The sequence below is a fragment of the Sturnus vulgaris genome, chromosome 1 (assembly GCF_052056855.1).
Source record: "Sturnus vulgaris isolate bStuVul1 chromosome 1, bStuVul1.hap1, whole genome shotgun sequence".
NCBI classification, from domain to species: domain Eukaryota; kingdom Metazoa; phylum Chordata; class Aves; order Passeriformes; family Sturnidae; genus Sturnus; species Sturnus vulgaris.
Window position 1 is genome coordinate 8,692,306 of NC_142243.1, and position 18,714 is coordinate 8,711,019.

Here is an 18,714-nt window from a genome sequence, read left to right on the forward strand (position 1 = left end):
TACTCCCCTTGGCTCCTGTGCTGGCCTCTCAGTGGAGAATAAGAGTGTGTTGAAGATGGATAGTAAATTAGTATTAAATTTTCTTAAATAATCTCTCTTGGAGGAGAAATTTAAATTGCTGCTTTTATTGGCAGCCTTGTTTAGACTGCAATACTACTAATAATGTCTCTATCTGTAAACTGCAGAGTTCCCCTTGTTCTCCATCAGACTTGTCTTTTTAGTACTTGTGCTTTCAAACTGCAGCAGATTCTCACCCAAACAGCTTCTCTCTCTGGTATTTTCTCTGTCTTTCCCACATCGATGCAGTTGGCTAATTTATCTGGGCTGGGCTTGGGAAGAAGGCATGCAGGGTTTTACTTTTGTGTGACATTGAAGTTTTAGTTAGACGGTTAGTGTGTTTTGCTACTGATTTTTTTTTTTAATAGATAAATAAATTTCTTTACCTACTGTATTGTTTGTTTTATCCATTAGAGGTTTTGCAATGTATGTGGGGAGAGGTAACAACTGAGGTTAAATCGTCATCTTAAGCAGGATGTAGGAGTTCCTTACAGTAACACGGACTGTCCTGAGGAGAAAACACCAGGTTTTTGGTTTGTTGTGCATCTGTGCCGAGCTCTCTGGCGCAGTGAGCTGTGTGAGCTGAGGTTGCGTGGGACGAGGGCGGTGATTGCGCTGTGCCCCGTGCAGAGGCGCCGCGGTTGTGGCCTGGAATCGACGGAAATGTCAGCGCGGGTTGAGCGCCGGGCGCAGCCACCCGTGCGAGCCGGGGCCGCTCTTGGCCGCCGGCTGTGCAGGAGCGGCAGCTCGGCCCAGCCATGCGCTGCACTTCCACACTTCCAGCAGCGCTGCTACTGCTTCTTAACCGTGGAGTGATGCTTTGGAGCGAATTCCTAGCTGTAATTTTCAATTGAACTGCGTGAGGTTTATGTTTAAGCATTGTGCTCCTTAAGTAGGAAGTGCTCCCATTTCTCTAATAGCATTTGTAAAGAGCCTCTCAGTTGTGTCCTGGAAACAATTTCTGTCAAAGCTTTTTCTTTGTCTTACTCAAGCAATGGAAGGGTTAGTGAGAAATTACTTAGCTTTGTCAAAACTTGCTGGATCTTGCATATGATGATTGTTTCTTTCAAGATAGATTTAAAATTAAACTGTTGATGAGAGTATTAGTAGGTTTAAATTATATTTTCTTTTTGATGAAATACATTTGAATGGACGGTAGATTTCCCTTACTTTAGACTTAATGAAATAATTCTGCATTATTTATTTAACTGCTAAGGAAGAAATAATTCATGCATATGCATTTCACTCCTACAGTTACTAGTTGTTGGTTTTATGTTTTCTGTTTGTTCTGAATGCAGAAATCCCACTGATACTGGTGAGGACTCAGTACTTATCAAGCATCTTAAAGGCCATATAATAAGTCTGAAACCATTTGTAGCTACATTGCAGCCAGTTTTTATTGAAACTTTAATTTTTCTGGTTAGAAAATTTTTTTCTGTCTTAAAATGTAGTCTGAATCTGTGATAGCCTGTCAACACTCTGAAGAAGAACTTGCTCTTTGCTTTAATAAAGCCTTTTTTTTTTTTTTTTTTCTGGCTTAAATGAAGTTATTATGACTCCAAAAACACTTCAGGGGAAATGTGTAGAAACTTGAAACTATTTTCTTTTCCCTAAAGGATCATCTGATTGCGTGTGATTATTTTCCTAAAATTTTCTGGGCCTTATCTTTCAGTGGAGGCTTTTGCTGTTTTTAATTGCTTCATCATACACAGATCACATACTTTTAAAAATAAGATACTAGTTTTGCTTAGTATAAAATACCCTTTTATGGTTAGTTTTAGGAGAGTGACAGTGTTCCAGATATTTGTGACACAATTCCAAATTTGGACACCTGGGTTGTCGTGTTTTGGAAAAATGCTCCTTTGCTGTAAGGAAAGATCATAAATAAGTCCCCTTTTATCAGAGATCAGATGGATAAGCAGGAGAGTCTCAGCCAAGACAGTGAGGGTGGCCTATTGACTGATCAACATCCTTTCCTGTTTTTTGTTAGCCAGTTTGCATTTCTTTCACAGATGAAAATTTTGGATTTCTTCTGTTTCCATTTTTGGTTGGTTACTTTTTTTAAAATGGTTTCTTACTTGTTGCTCTCTGCAAGCTTTCCATGTGCCAGGTAGCAATACAGACCAAGTCCTGTAATTCCTGCCAGAGTTGTGTCTTGCTGCCCTTGGGGAGGAGAGGAGTGGACAGGTTTCTTTGTAATTTCCTGCCTTAAAGGAGTGAGGGTGTCCTGTGCAGGTGTCTCTGGTGTTTGGCTATGGTGGAGTTTTGTTGTTCAGGCTTTTCTACAATGGAACATGAACTGCAAGGTAAAGCAGCCAGCCCAGCTGCCTTCTCTCTGTATGAGCTGGGATAATAATAACTGTATCCAAATCCACTCTGCTGTCTGACATACAAGCAGGATGTTTGCTGTAAACATGAGATTAAACTAAGCTTTTTGGAATGTTCATTTTATTAAATTCATCTCCTGGGGATGCTGAGGGAGTATTAAAATAATGAGCATAAACATGGCTATTTAAGTAAATTTTACTAATTTTAATTATATGGTAAATTGACATTTTTCCATGAAACAATAAATTTCAGGAGCCTGTGAGGTTAAAGTGTGACAGCTTTTCTAAGCTTAGGTAAGTAAAAGCTAAAACTATTGAAGTTGTTAATATGCTTTAGTCTACACTGCACTGTGCATGTATAAGTGGGAGGAAAAATTAACGCTGGTGCCTTGTTTAAATGTATCTGTCAGGTTTATTAAACACAAAACTTACACAGGTTTTCTTGCTCTGTGTTCTTGCACTCAGAAGTAACTTTATTTGTTAGTGAGCATTCCTAATATTAGAAAAATTTTCTGGTAAACTGTGGGGGTTTTTGTGTTATCACAGTGGATTTTTGTGAGTTCAGTGAACTGGGTTTCAGAGCAGGGTGTTTGTTCCTCCAGAGCTGCCAGCAGGATGCAATCCTTTAGGTGAGTCCATGGAAAACAGGCAGGTGCTAGGCCTGGGTGGCTGTGGGATTTGCAGAGGATGTTGATGACTGCCTGCTCTGTGAACTTTGTGAATCAGGAGTTTGGAACTCCATCCCGCTCTCCAGGTGTCTGCTGTAGTCTAAGCTCGAGCTGTTCTGGCATCTTTGAGGACTCTCTGTGCTGCCTGTTGCTTCATGGCCAGAAATAGATAACTTTTTCTGACTAAGCTGACTGCAAAGGTCGCATACCCCTTGCTGTCTGAATTCCCTCCTGGCTGCTCTAAAGAATGTCTTGTTTGGATGCTTTCCTTCATTCCGTATTTAGTTGGGGTGCTGCTTTGTCATCCCTGCTGCTTGGTTGTCTGATTACTTGCTTTTCTCTGTTATTTGATCTTACAGAAGTTTAGAGCTCTCTACGTATCTGTCTACTGTGATGTTTCTCATGCTCTTTGTGTAGCTGAGGACTGTGCTGTAAAGAGAGTTTATGAGCCAGGTTTTGGGTAACTCAGGCTGAGCGCTGGGCTGAGCTGTGCGAGCAGGGCCTGAGCCTGGTCATGTGGCCCTGTCACCCGCCTTGAGTCAGTAGTTCAGGGCCACTGCTCTGTAAGCCAGAACAAAGCTGCCTTCTCCTGTGATGACTGAGAAATCTGTAAACTATGGAAACCTTTGGTTCACATAAACATTTGCCTGTTTGATTTTCAGGCCCTAAAGAAGGAGTTGGAGTAGCTGATAGCACACTGTAAACATAGTGCAGTTCCCAGCTCAAGGAACTACAGATTGTTGTGAGCAAACACGAAGGTCATGAAAAATCTCCTTCAGCTGCTTGTTTTTTTTTTTTTACCTGTCTTTTGTTGTGAAATTTTGAAGATTTTCTGTGGATGGAGGCGGGAAATCAGCTAATGTGGGCTGGCTTCCTCCTGACTTCAGAAAAAACTCTAAAGTGCCTAATTAATGAGCCTTGCTTGTATATTTGGAGACAAATTGTTTGACAGATTGGGTTTTTGGAGAAGATTTTTGTCATGGCATTTTGGTTAGGGTAGTTGAGTGGTTTCTTTCAGGGAGGTATATGGTTTGCATCTTTGAAACACCTAGGCATTTTTACCATGCACATTCTTACTAGACTTGAAAGTACTGATTTTTTTTTTTTTTAATTGGCCGTCTTCTATTTTCTAAGTCAGTTGTCATCCATATTCTGCTTTATTATTAGCTGATAGTGGCTGTTTTCTTGAGTGAATATTTTAAATAGTTCTGTCCTGAAAAGATTGAAGATAGAGGTCTTTTCTAGTTTGTGAATATTGTTGGATTTTTTTGGGGGTGTGTGGCGTGTTTTTTGGTCAGTCTTACTGACTGTTGAGGGGCTAAATATTAGCTGATTTCTTAAGCTGGACAAAAAAAGCTGCAGATGGATCTTTTTGTTGTAAATATTTTGAAAACCTTTTTGCATACAAAAAGAAGTTCCTGTGATTACTAAAATTTCAGCAGTACTGTTTATGCTTTATGATTACTAGCAGATAGAAATAACAGTATATCATAGATAAATTCTTGCTGTCACCTGACTTTGGTAACACATTGGTTAGGAGGAGAATATTAAGAGGTTGTTTTCTTTAGAAAGTTTCTGGCTTGTTTTAATTCCAGACTTTATAGTAGTGGCAAGTAAAAACTGAGCAGTAACACTCACTAAAGACAGAATATGCAATCCCCAGACATTCCTTTGAAACAAATAATTTCTCTATCTTGAAGGAGTTGCTTTTTCGGGTCACAGTCATCTGTTAAGATGTGGTTATGTTGCTTCAGCTTTGCTTTTCTGTCCCAAATTCAGGTTTCTGTTATCTAGGATATACGGTGTTTGTATTGAGTCTGAACTTAACAGCTCTGCAGCATTGCTTTTAAACAAGCAGGAAAGTTTAAAAAAAATACTGTGTTGAAGTCAATATGACTACCTGTGTGCACAAAGTTCTCTAAGAAAAGATGTGATTTATTTTCTACATCTAAGTTGCTTTTCCTACATGCTTTTTCTAGTTAGAAGCTGGAGTTTTAAATTTTCCCTCTAAGATAGGTATCAGAATTGAGAGGAGAGCTAATGAAAGTCTTGTATGTAAGAAAGGGAGAATATGGCAAGAGCACTTAGTGTTACAGTATATGCTCCTGTCCTGCGGCTTCTTGCTGTTTGCTTACTAGTTTTAGGCTGGTATCTCTTGTTAGGGGGGACTCTGAGCTCTAGCCTTTAGTTTGACTCATACTAGATTCCCCCCTTCTGACTTCCTTTTGTAAACTATAGGTTCCATATCTGCATTGCTCATAAGGCTGGATATGGGATTTGATAACATACTTAACCCCTACTGACTTTGCTCCTCACCTCTGTGTTCACAGAGTTCTAATTGTTTTGTGGGAAACAGCAAAACCAGAGAGACCTGTTGATAGCAAATATCCTGGGATATTTTTGGTAATCTGTATGTTTACATATTGAACCTTGCCATTAGTACATTATTATTGGCATTCTTAATTTTCATGCACATCCCCCAACTTCCTTTGGTGTTGCTCACAGTATTAACTATACCCTTATGGGGGTTTTTGAGGTTATTTACTTACTACAGGGCTATTTATTTACGACACTTACTAGACTTTAATTTTGTGTTTGTGAGACTGTATGGTTAAGTAGATTGCTAAAACCACCCAAGTTTTAAACACGTGCATCCTCCAATACATTTGCTTCTGTAAGTAGTTTGGAGAGGGGAGGAAACATGGCGGGTATCTCTTAAACTAGTTTTGCCATTTGAGGAAATGTATGTGTAACCACAACCCATAATTAGAGTTAATTAAGCTTTAACCTACAGCAGGAACATATTTTGAAGATGTACCAATTTATTTTAAAAGGAAGTCTTTTTTCAATGTTTATATCCCAGGATGTTGAGAGATGAATGTAAAATAAATAAGTACAGTAAATTTGGGTTCAGAATATTTCACTAGGCTATGTCATACTTGGTTCTTTCAGCATTTATGGGAAAGAAAAGGAAACTGAGACTTTGCCTGGGCTAAAATGAAAAACAGTGAATGATTTGAGGGAGGAAAGGTTTTCAATGAATTTTTGTTCTTGATGCATGAGATAAGAAAATGTGACTAATACATTGCTGTATTGTTATGTTCTGAGTGTATTAGGGTGATTTTTCTCTGCAGCAAGTTGATAACTACTGGAAAAGGTCACTGTTTCCTTGTTCATTAAACTTTAAACAAACCAGCAGTGGTAGGATGGAAAGGGGATTGGAAGTTTTGCCAAAATTCAGACTTTTTGCGGTGGTGGAGAGAAAGGCAGCATTGCATGAAGACATGAAACATTCTTGAAACTTTTAAAAAAAGTTATTTTGTCTTAGTGGTCATTTGTTTGGAGTAATGGTCTGTGTAACTGTTCCTTATTCTCTATTGTTGACAAGAAACTGTCAGTATTAAAATTGCTTTCTTAACTTCTGGGTTTTGCAGGGTGCTTGTGGTAGCTATACTAATAAACACTAGGCGCTTCTGCACTTGAGTTGGTTCATTACTTTGCAGTTGGAGCAATCTTGCCTGATTATGTGCAAGTGGAATTCAGTAGCTTTGACAACCTGCACATTTTTTGTCAAAGTCTGAGTACAAGAAAGGCTTATTGGACTCAGTAAGGTTGAGTTTTAAATTTCCAAGACCTGCACATACATTGTTTTTCTCAGTGGAAGTAATTTTCTGAAGAACAGATGTGAAAGATGGGTCCCTTTTGTTTATGCCCATGTGTGCTTAAGACATGACAGGTGTCATAGATAACAGGTGAACTTTTGCATTCAGAGTTATTCATATCTACATCAAAACTATGATCCAGATACCCTTCTTAAAATACTGATTAAATTTAGCCAATCAGTCTAATCTCTTTCAGGAACTGCTATATATCTATGTGTTTGCATACTTTGTTTCGGTGGGATTAAAGAACATAAAAATTGGAATTAAAATAATTGTTTGAGTAAAGCGTTTTATTTTTTGGAGTTTGGAACATATGAACTTTGTCTTTCTTCGATCAGGTTTGGTACAAGGCAATGCCAGGCTCCTGCCTGATTTTTATGAAGTAGCTGTACTGGACAAGCTTCATTTACAAGTTGTTGTTGTTACAGGACTTGAAAGACTCAGCTGTTGTTACCAAGAAAATTCCTGAAACATGGTGGATTACTATGAAGTTCTGGGAGTGCAGAAGCATGCCTCAGCAGAGGATATCAAAAAAGCGTGAGTGTCACTGGTGTAGATATTACAGCGTTTAGGGGACAGATACAATTACACGGTTTTTGGATTCACACTTTGTTGTCTTCCCACGTTCTTTTGCAAATTCCTGCACGTGCTACTTTATCAACTAAATGTTTGAACTGTGATCTTGGATGATTGCAAAACACATCAACCTAAGTGTAAGCTTAGCTTTGCCTCTCTAAGTAAGAAGTTATGAACACTTTGCCTAAAATGTTTCATTTGAGGATAGGAATTATGTGCACGTGTAATTGTCAAAGAAGGCATTGATGTTAGGATGTCACAGTCAGTGTATTCTTGGAGCTTTATCAACTTTTAACGCACCAGATTCTGCTTGATGCTTCCTTGGTTGGTTGTAGTACTGAATAATTATAGAGCTTTAAGGAGAAGCCCACTGCAGAGATATTTTGGAATGTGTTGCTTAGGCCTCACAGATGTTGATCATCAGAAAGGCACAGGAATAATTTCAGAATAAGTAAAGAACTGCAAACCTACTTTCTAATTCAGAACATATCTGAGTCGGTGGTTCTTTGTGTACCTGCAGGATCTGTTGATCCCAACATTTAGATGCATGATACAAAGAACTAAGAATTTCTTACTTCAATCCCTGACAACCTGTTTAACCTGACAACATTGTGTTTATCTGTATAGCATATTCCATTATTTCAGAGTAAAATATCCTTTGTTTTCCTTCCACTCAGGTACCGTAAATTGGCACTAAAATGGCACCCTGATAAAAATCCAGACAATAAAGATGAGGCCGAACGGCAATTTAAGCAAGTAGCTGAGGCCTATGAAGTCTTGTCAGATGGTAGGTATTTTAAAAGGGCTCTTGAACTGCCTGTCTGTTCTGGGGAATCAGACTGAAAACGTTGATCTACGGTGCTTTGAAGGGGTATTGTAATTTTGGTTCACCATCCAACTTGACTACTTCTTTTTCAAAAGAAAGTAAGGAGAAAGAAGCTTGCAGATAAAACAGAATAAGAGAAATTTGGAAACAACAATTGCAGGATCTCCCTAGATATAGAGCCAAACTACTAGAAACTGAAATTCAGTGTCTGCCAGAAATTTCTGTAGAGACTTCTGTGAATCCCAAGATTAATTTTATCTTAGCAGGTGAAGCCAGTGTTACCATCACTATAGGGATATTGTGTTTTTCTTCTAAAGTCAAGCTAGAACAATTCTGAACTATCCACTGTTAGGCCTACAGCTGATAGATTTTTTTTTTTTTAACTGTAAACTAGTCTTGACAAAGCCCAAGCATACTGTAAACCTTGCTGAAAATTTGGATTGCATTTGAGTCAGTTCTGTGAATTCAGTCAACTGTGGTACTGAATATAGTGTTTATTTTGAATTGTTCTGAAAGAGGTGTTTAGCCTGAGCCATTTAGTGCAGGAATGCAGTTTACAGTTCACCCATGTCTTTTTGCTTGAAGAGTGTCCTTAACTTTTGCCAATGTTCTGACAAAAGCAGCCTGAATCATAACAAAGTGATTTAAGCTACTTTGATTATTTTCCTCTATAATTGACTGCAGCTGTCTATATGCTATTTCTGAAGTGTCCTTGATTTCACCTGAGACAGTGAGCATGGGAAAGCTATATTTAAAGCACTAGCAGCATCTAGATTACCTTTCAGAGTTCAGCCTAATTTAGTGAGCTGCAGTCTTGTACACTGTATTTCTTTGCTTGGTTTTGATACTTAATTGACAAGAGAGAAAAAGAACTTAATTTATCATTAGTTCATTGTATTCGTGTCTTTAAAGTACTTGATCCTTCTTAAGCTAATTTTTTTGAGCAGAATAAAAATAGGATACTGGTCTGGTTGTTATACAGATCTCTAAGTTCTTTGGAAACAGTATACTGCTAGAAATTTAGAACATCTTCTAAAAGTGCTGCCAGTTTTTGGATCTAGGCCAAATCCTAAGTTACTGGTCTTAACAATCATTTTTGCAGCAGGGATACCAGAATCCTGAGCCCATTGGTTGAGAGTCAGTCAAATGTTCTGCAAACTTAATGAAATTTTCTGACACCATTACAGGCTTGAATTATGACAGAATTTTGGCAGAAAAATAGTTTTGTAAGGGATTACATAAGCAAAGAATACTGAAATTGGGTGATCATTGAACACACTTCCCTTGTGGGAAGCCTTGTGGTTTCAAAAATGGAACATTTTTCAAGATGAATTTTGTCTTTGTGAGCCTTCAGAGCATCCTTGCTGTTTCCTGCCCATGACAGTTTATCTACCTTCCTGCTTTCTTTTTCATAATTTGATGGGTAGGCTAACCTCCTTTCTTTAAAAACTGCTTTCTAGAAAAGCAATACAGATAATGTATCAAGCTTTAGGGGTTTGTCTGCTTGTGAACCTATTGCAGGCTCGTATTATTTGAGATGATAACCATTATATAAAATTTTAATTCCTGTTAGTCAGAAGTATTTTACTTTCCAGCATCTATTTGAGGTAACTGCATGTTCTTCCAGTGATGCAGTTGAAATTTTAGAAACGTGTTTCACTGAAGAGATTCCACTGGGAAAAGCATGATAATATTAAGAGACTAAAATCAAATGCCCTGATTAGTTTTTGACTGATACTTCCACACCAGTGCAAGCAAAGTAAGCTGTCTGCCTCTTTAAGCTCTTCGGGTTCCCTTGCAGTACCAAAGTGCCATCTGATCTTGTGCAGTAATTTAGAGTTCATTTTTTTCTCCTTTCTCATGAATACTATAAGGCTGGTCTGCAGTGAAATTAATAGTCATCCCATGCTTTCTAAAATAATAGAGAGCAAGCAGTTTGAGTCACATCCTTCCATGGCATTTTGGAACATCACTTCATTCTCCATTATTAAGCTAGCAGAAGTGGTTATAATTAATTTTAAGGGTTTTGCAGTCACTCATATAAACACTGGTCTTCCGTTTTCATAACTCTCCCACAATGTGCTCAGTCTTGTGCAATAAAAGGTGAAGAGGCAATGGTCAAGGTTTGCAAGTGGGATAGAAGGAAGGGAATGCTTGAGCACTGGAACTGTTCTCCAGAGAGCCTGTTGAATCTTCTCTCAGAAATTGATGCAATCACAGCTTTATTCAGGCAAGATGTAACCAGCTTCACAATTAGATTTGTGTGGAGGAGCAGGCTGAAATCCAGAGGTCCTTCACAGCCCTAAAGCTTTTCATGGTAGCTGTCCAAAGATGAAAACTGCCATATTCTTCTTAAAGGCAAACTTCCATGTGAAGTTTGTCCTTAAACCAAACTTTTGCTCATACTTCAGGACCTTCTACAACTTAATGGTAGTAAAATTTGAAATTCAGTAACTGTTCTTTGTGAACTAAATTGCTTTGGCAGTCCTTGTTAAAGATGTTCAGCAGTTATATGCCAGAACTTCCTTAAATAAACTAGCTTTGAGAAGATGCTTAACTGAGAATACCGGTTACGTATTTTTATTTTTTCACAAAACCAACAAACGTGTTTACTGACATGATGTACAACTTTTCCTTATAGCTAAAAAACGTGACATCTATGACAGATATGGAAAAGAAGGCCTAATAAATGGAGGCGGAGGTATGTTGAGACACAAGTTCTTTGATTTCTCTATTTTCTGTAGCTTTCCTTCCAAGACAGGAATCTGGAAATGCTTGTACTGAGGCCTAAAATTCAGTCTTTTGAAAATAGAGATTACAACTGTTTACAGTTTTTCTAGTTATTATGAAAGGTGTTACTGTTATCAAACAGAGAAACTATTATAAAAAATAATGAAGTAATGTGTGTACTTAAGTTGAATGATGTCTGAAAGAGAGGTTTTGGAAATCATTGATATTTTTAGGTGATTCAAGTATCCTATAAGCCTGAGCTTTGTTATTAGTAAGAATATCTGAAGGTAACTGAAATTTAACTTTTTTTAAATTTTTTTTTTTTTTTTTTTTTAGGTGGAAACCATCATGATAATCCGTTCAGTTTTGGATTTACATTCCGTAACCCAGATGATGTCTTCAGGGAGTTTTTTGGTGGAAGGGACCCCTTTTCATTTGACTTCTTTGGTAAGTGATCCCCTGGTTTTAGTTACGTGTATCTAATGTGTGGCTAAAACTTTACTCTTACAAAACAAACATAGCTAATGTAGTTGTATTAGAAATAGTTCTAAAAATGAGGCAAACAGTTGGTATTTTGTATTATATTTGAAATCTTGTTTCATACCTGTTTCTTCGTTAATTTTATAGTATAGAACAGATATGGCCTGCCCATTCATGCTTTGTTGGAAGGCCTGGTTTTCCAAACCATAAAATGATATCTGCAGTGTCTCTAAGTTGAAAGGAAATAATATTCAACAAAAAAATGCATACTGGAATTTCCTTTCAAGAATTTGAGCAGGCTAACTTAGTCTTTTGGACTTCTCTCTTTTGATCTATAAATAAATTCAAAAATAAAACTTTGAGAGCTTCTGAATGGGACAGCTTCACTGTAACTGTTACACCATAACTCTGTGTGAGCTTGTGTCCTAGCAGGACAGATTTTCTTCTACCAGAAGAGGAGCAGTTGCATACACAATCTAGACACTCTCCCAAATTCATGTCACTTGTTTGCTTGGGGTATAGAGCCCCTAGAGACCCAGATAAAACAGTTCTTGAGGCCTGAATTGTTCATTTAAGAAGCATTCATTAAAGGAAGTGATATGTAATAAAAGTTGTCAAAGTAATCTTTTTACCCTTGTGCTGAAGGTCTTCTGGCTTGTGACATTGCTTGCTCTAGTGAAGGTCTTTTCAGAGGTGCTGGGGTTCTTATGCAATCTGTGTGCTCAACTCAGCAAAATGCTGACCTATAAAGCAGAACAGATCCTGTGTTCAGTATTTACTGTGAGGTAGTTCCATACTGAAAACTGCAAGGAGTGTACTTGAAAAACCGGACTTTCTTCATGTTCAGTATGTAGATATTGATTTATCTCTATAATAATGTTTGTAAATGATTTAATGTTTTTTAAAGTAGTTTATTATCTTTGGCAGCATTAAGGAGTAATTCAGCTCAGATTTTAATTATATCTTTCTCTGGTTTGCTATTTCAGGATCATCAGCTGTTAGATGACTAATGAAGGATTAGAAAAGGAGTTGAAGGCTAGAGGTTGAATGCAGTAGAAGGCTAGTTGATGAATTAAATGAGTAGCTAGAGGAAGAATCTGGTAGAAGATAGGCAGCTGAATTGGGCAGTTGATCCAGTGTGAAATCAGCTGAAAGTAGGAAGGGGAAGATTGGAGAAAGCATCTAACAAAATACTGATGGTGACATGGTCACTGAACTGGGTACATGCAACTTCTTCACTGTCTGCAGTAGAATAAGAATTTTAAGAAGTACTAGATAAGGATTTCAGTTTAGATGAGTGATCTCAGCACTAGTTAGGACACATCTGGAGTACTGGTCCAGTTCTGAGCTCCACAGTAAAAGAAACAGCTACTGGATAGAGTCCAGTGAAAGGCCACTAGGATAATTACAGGAGCTTCTCTCACATGAAGAACAGGTTGAGAGAATTGCTGTAATTTTTCAGTATAGAGGGGGCTCAGGCTGAGAGTTTCATCAGTGCATTGGGAAGGGAGTGGAGAGATCAGAGGCAATAACCACAAATGGAAGCCCAGAAGTCTCTGCCTGAACTTAAGGTAGCACAGCTGTACTATGAGGGCAACAGTGTTGGAGCAGGTTGTGCAGAGAGGTTGTGGAATCTCTATGTTTGGAGATAACCAGAAGGCATCTGGAGTGGTCCTGGAAATCCCACTGCAGTTGAGCCTATTGGATCGGATGAACTCTAGACATCCCTGTCAAACTCAATTGTTTTGTGATTGTGTGGTAGAAAACCTAGAAAAGTCTGTGCAAGATGTTGAGTAGGAACCTAGTGTGGAGGAGCTGGGAGAGAATGTTCAGTTCTTTTGTTAATTTTTTGATTGAAGATCTATTAAACAAAATAGTTGGTTCTCATCAAATATCTTTATAGTAAATTGTATAGGTGAGGTGTTCTAGCTACTAGTAGGAGACTGACATAGGTTCTGTTTGATTTTGCTTGTATTTATTTTAGCAACACTAACAGAATACTTAACTTGTTGTCTCTGAAAATGTCAGTATTCATGATTAACTTTAAAGCTATGAAGTTTAGTTTTGCTGTTAAATAAATGATTGGCTTAAAGAAAGCTGAGGCCTTGCCTTTTGGGTTCCTTAGAAGGAAGGCTGTACAGCACAGAGCTGGCCAGCTTATCAAATGGAGGTACCACTGCTGCCATTGTTTCCATGGGATACTGCAGCTGCCATAGCCCCTCCTGTAGAGGTACTGGTCAATCTTGCCTTGGAGCACCAGTGGACTTAACAACATACCTCTCACTAGTGATCTAGAGAGATATTCTCCTGCTTAACATCCAGATTTATTTATTTATTCAAAAGCAGGTTATCTACTTCATGTATTGATCGTTGTCTTTGTCAGCTTGAAGATAAGAGTACTGAGCACAGGCTCTGCTTCTTGCCAAAGTTCTGGCAGTGTCAGCAGTGTTATGTGCACTCTGATTAATGAAAACTAATCGTTCCTAAGCTACCTCTCTACTTTATGTGGATAGTTGCAGTGTCAGTGACCTAAAACCCTCAGTTAAGCTTTGGATTTTGAGCGTAAGCTCTTGAAATTTTTCTAGTAAGAAGGTTTCAAAGTGAGCACTTCTTCTTTTTTCTTTAAGATGTTGAAGACATTCTCTAACATGGGTAATTGTGACTCCAAACAATTTTTTCCCACAAATTTCTGTAAAAAGTATTTGAATTGGTCTTCATACATACATGAATGTTTCAAGATAGTACAATATAAAAATGTGTGCTTTCAGCTGAATGTAGTGCATTTTATAATTCCAAAAGCAAGCAGAAGAATTTCATGTATAGCATGAATATTTGTCTTGGTGAGCTACAGCCCTATTAGGTTCTGCTGTGTTCAAACAGTAGAACAGTTCTGTCCTGACTAGTGGGGAATTAATTTATCTTCTAAAAATGAGGAGTTTTCAACTTGTTGATGAGTTTTCTGTGGAACTGGTAACTTCTTAAGGAGCTACTCAGATTATAATTGATATTCTAAGCCACTAAATAAGGACTGAGGTCATGTTTTCTAAAGATGTGCACTGGTGGAATCAAAGATGAAATTGAATAAATACTTTAAAGCATTTGTACTTTTTATACAGTTTGAAGTGGCACATAGTGAAGCCCACAGAATGCAGGTGGGACTCTCTATATCCTGATTGTCATTGAGTATGTAAAGAGCAGCATTCATATGCATAATTTCTGTAAATTTATGGATGTGAAGAACTTCTGAAATTGTGCTATGAATTGAGTCTGTTCAACTCTACCGAGCTATAGTTCACTGCTTTTGCAGTTACAGAAAGTTTTTTTTATAAAGAGAGACATCTTTATTCATCTGTAGAAAAGACGAGAATGTATGAAGACTTCTGTGGTGATTTTTAAATTATGAGTCCCTTCAGACTTTTCAAATGAAAATCTATAGTACTGTTGGAGACAGCTCTGAACACTTCCAAAAGGAGCAAAATTAATGTTATGTGCTGTGGGTTGCACTGGAGACAGTCACAGTTTATTTTCACTGTTTTTTTCAGGCAAATTCTTTGTAAAACTAGGGGTGCATGAAGGAAAGTACTTTTTAAAACTTGATCTGATATTATGACAGATGCTTAACTCTTACTGTGAGATTTGGAGGCTTGCTTTTTTGTAGCACGTGGTAACATGAGTGTGTGTTCCTGGTCAGCTCTCCTAGGGATAGTTTTTAGCCTCTGACATAGGGATGAATGGTGATCCTTGTGGCAGGAAGAAAGGTTGGTGCTTCCTGTGCAGCACTACACTTCGCATTGCAAAGTCCTGCCTTGGTGTAGCAGTGTCTGATGATCTGGTGTTCAGTCTGTCCCATACACCTCGGGCTCTCTGACTCTTCTTTGGCATTGGAACTCACTGTTTGCTCTTAACGTAGGGATTGGTTTCTCATGTCAGTATACTTAAACTTTATACTTCAGCCATATCCTATTCCATTTATATGTGGTGCTTGCCTTAATTTGGTTTGTGTTCCTTGTTGTGTTTTATTTATTAATAAATTTATTTATTTATTGGGTAAACTGTTCAAGGACCTTTTTTCTTCTGTACTTTAATTGTTCACAGGAGGGAAGGTATCCCAGTGCTACTGCTGGTAATGGAGGTGTATTGATGAAAGACTGCTGCATCAGGCTGAGGAACAGAAATTAATGTCATTTGGTGGAGGCTGGGCTGTATTTCTGGGCTGTTAAAGAATTTATTTGGTTTTGGTTTAGAGACTTTTCAGATTCACTTCAAGAGTGGGGTCTGTGTTGGAAGGTGTTATCAGTGAGAAGTTACTGTGAAAGATGGAGTTGGTATAACAAGATCATAATATTATCCAACAGAAACTCCTTAAGGAGTTAATTATTTTTTTTTTCTAGCCTGGAAGCTGCATACACACCTTAAACCATCTCAGCTGTCTCCAGATGTATCAATGTTGCCTGAGTAATTTGTGTATGGGCTAGGAAATACAACTCAGAGCCTACAGCAGATCAGTATCCTCCAGCAGTGGTGTCTGCAAGCTTGACAGGATGGTTTAGGGCATTTCAAACTGCTTCCAGTGTCGGTGTGTAGTTAAATTAATTCCACAAGGAACCAGGCTTTTCTCCTGGTAGAACATGTTACTAACGTGACATGATAAATTGCTCCTGGTGGGTGCCCCCTCTAGACTCTGATGTCTCAAGAGAAGTCTGTTTGTAGGATCTCTTTAAACAATGATTGTAGTCTTGACAGTTTTGCTGTGGTTCCTAAACATTTTAGTTTTCTCAGTGTACACTTGGAGATGGTAATACATAAATGTCTTTATTTTTTTTTTTAGATTGTGAAGTAGAATTCATGATGTACTTTAATGCATGTAAAGCCATAGGGATTCTGTGGAATTTTCCCTTGAGAATTCTGGTTACCTGGTTTATGTGATATTTCAAAATTTATATTATTGGAAATGAAAGGTAAAATGAAACTTAATATGTTTATATAGCTAGTTAGATGCAAATATTTGTCACAGAGAATTTCAGCTAGCTAGATATCTGGTATGTAGTTTGTTTCCATCAAATGTCAGGATTACTTCAGCTTGACTACTGTAATATTGATTACATAAAAAGAAGCAGGACTGTTCTGGAAAAGTTCACTGAGTTACTTTTAGTATCCAGGCAAAAGAGTCTTAATCTGACAAGAGAGGGGAAATTTTATGTGCAGTAATCATTGCAAGCTCTACATGATATGTATTTTAGGATGGTTTTCCTGAATGGGACAGCTTTGTCAAACTATTTGTCTCAAGGACAGAAAGTTGTCTTGCTGTGGCAAAAGATTCACATAAGAATCAGATCATGGCATGCTATCCCATTTCTGATAATTGATTGTTTTAATGTTCAAATGCAAAATGTATTTGTTAGTAAAATGGGTAAAATGTTAGTAAAACTGAAAATGGAGGTGGCTTTCAGTTAAAGCTGTCTTGAACAGCAGTGTCTTTTTGGTAATTAATCTTTTCGTTGATGTAAATTTGCTGCTTTTGGTGCAATTTATGAAGTGCTCACAGATTTGCATGTGCATTCATTGCTTTGGTTTAAATGTGCAGTTTTATTTCATAACCACCAGTCTTGGATCATAAGTATCCACTGAATGGTCCAAATCTCACCATGATTTTTAAAGGAATAACTTGATAGGTTTGAAGAGGGTTTTTGAAACACAGGAATTGTCTCACCCAGACAGCATTATCAGACAGGAGTAGGAAGTGCTGTGGCTCCATGGCCAAACCAATACATAATTACTCCTGCTGAAGGGAGGAGGCCTTGTTCCAAATCCTCATGTCTCTCTTAAAACTTTAATCTTTGTCTGATATCCCATTAGATAGATTGAGAAACTGCTTGATAGCATACTAGCCAAAGTTTGTCTTGGGAATCCCAGTCCAGATGAGGTTGTTAATCCCCAAGAAAATGGTTTGATTTGGTTTTGTTGGACAGGTAGCTGGTTCAAGTGGTCAGAGCACAAATGCTGAACATTGCCTAAGGAGAGCAGGTCATATGGAGGTAATGGAAGTTTCTCCATTTTTAAGATGTATCTGAACATTTGAGCATTCATTTGATAAGTATGAAATGCTGACTACTGTACTCCAACATCTCTGTAATTACCATATAGATGGCATTCAAAGGTGATGTTTTAGGTCTCCTTTTCTAGAAAATAATGAATCACAAGATCTCTGCTATATATCATTAGAAGGACTTCCAAATGCTTCTTCTGGTAATTTATTAAATGAGTGGGGCAAACATCTGTTCAACATTTAGTTTATCAAAGTGAGCAATTATAAAGACCGTACTGAAACATTAGGCAGGTGAAGCAACAGTGCTTGCATCGACATTTTAGTGTCTCCCCTGAGTAAGGGGCGTCAACAGTGTGCTTTGTAAGGAAGAGACTATTTCCATTCAAAAGTGCTTACAGGTTTCTGTGGCCCCTCCAGTTCTGATGATAAGTTTTTTAGTGCTTGAGTGCTCTCCAGAGCTGTAGCACGAGGTTCTGTGTGCCTTTAGTGCAAGTTTACATCTTTGAAGCTTCTTTTCAGGTAGGATACAACGTAGAAAACACCTATTCCCAGAATTCTGTTGTTATGTAGGTATTGTGTCAGTATTCCTCTGCATAAATGTATTGTTCAGACCTGCATCTGAGCCTCTCTCCTGGCAGGATGTATAAAGTCGTTACAGGATGCTTTTGATACAGAGAAAGGATGGGGCAGACAGCCTTTGCTTACTGCAGCAATAAGCAGTGGGTTTGGCCGTGCCCTTCCACAGGGGCTGCACAGTATCCTTTATCCTTTCTCCATTCTCCTGTTTTGCAGTGAGTGCCCCCTTCCTGCCTCTGCAGTCGAAGCAGTCTGCTCAGGTGTCGGGCTTTGGCAGAGGCAGTGATGAGGCTCTTGTGGTGGAGAATAAAGGAAAGAAGGTTCACTGGCTGGGGAGGTGGCTCAGTCAGTGGGGTCTGAGCAGTGGCCCTGCTTGGACAGGGTAATTCCCTTTGCACATTGTCCTGAAAAGATGAGCGACATCTCCGACTGTGACAGGACTGTGACAGTACGTGGAGCGTTTGCTGACAGCTCACCATTCATCTCAACACCTTTGGTTTTTGGAGGTGAATGATGGCATTGCAGTGGAATGTGCTCAACACTCAGTCATTGATAGCATCCTTCTATGACTGAAAGAATCTTCTTGTGCTGCCTTTGACCTTTGGGCACTTCTGCTGCTGCCTGCCTTGCAACCAGCACGGTTGCTTTTACAGCCACGCTGTGAGCTCTAGCAAAGAACTGACGTGGCTGAACTTGCTTTCATCTGGAGATGCTTTTTTCAGCATATCAATTCCTGATCTAGTTCCCCAAGCAAGAGCCAGGATAC

General features: G+C 38.4%; 1 protein-coding gene across 4 annotated transcripts in view; it reads left to right on the forward strand.

Annotated features, from left to right (window-relative positions):
* DNAJB6 (DnaJ heat shock protein family (Hsp40) member B6) overlaps nucleotides 1–18,714 on the forward strand; it is a 58,127-nt gene that overhangs the window by 1,791 nt on the left and 37,622 nt on the right. For all 4 annotated transcript variants that reach the window (XM_088159025.1, XM_014872234.2, XM_014872233.2 and 1 more), the window contains exons 2-5: nucleotides 7,143–7,251; nucleotides 7,968–8,077; nucleotides 10,758–10,817; nucleotides 11,183–11,293. In XM_088159025.1, the coding sequence (XP_088015151.1) occupies nucleotides 7,187–7,251; nucleotides 7,968–8,077; nucleotides 10,758–10,817; nucleotides 11,183–11,293 (346 nt within the window). In that variant the 5' untranslated portion in view covers nucleotides 7,143–7,186. The remainder of the gene's footprint in view (nucleotides 1–7,142; nucleotides 7,252–7,967; nucleotides 8,078–10,757; nucleotides 10,818–11,182; nucleotides 11,294–18,714) is intronic.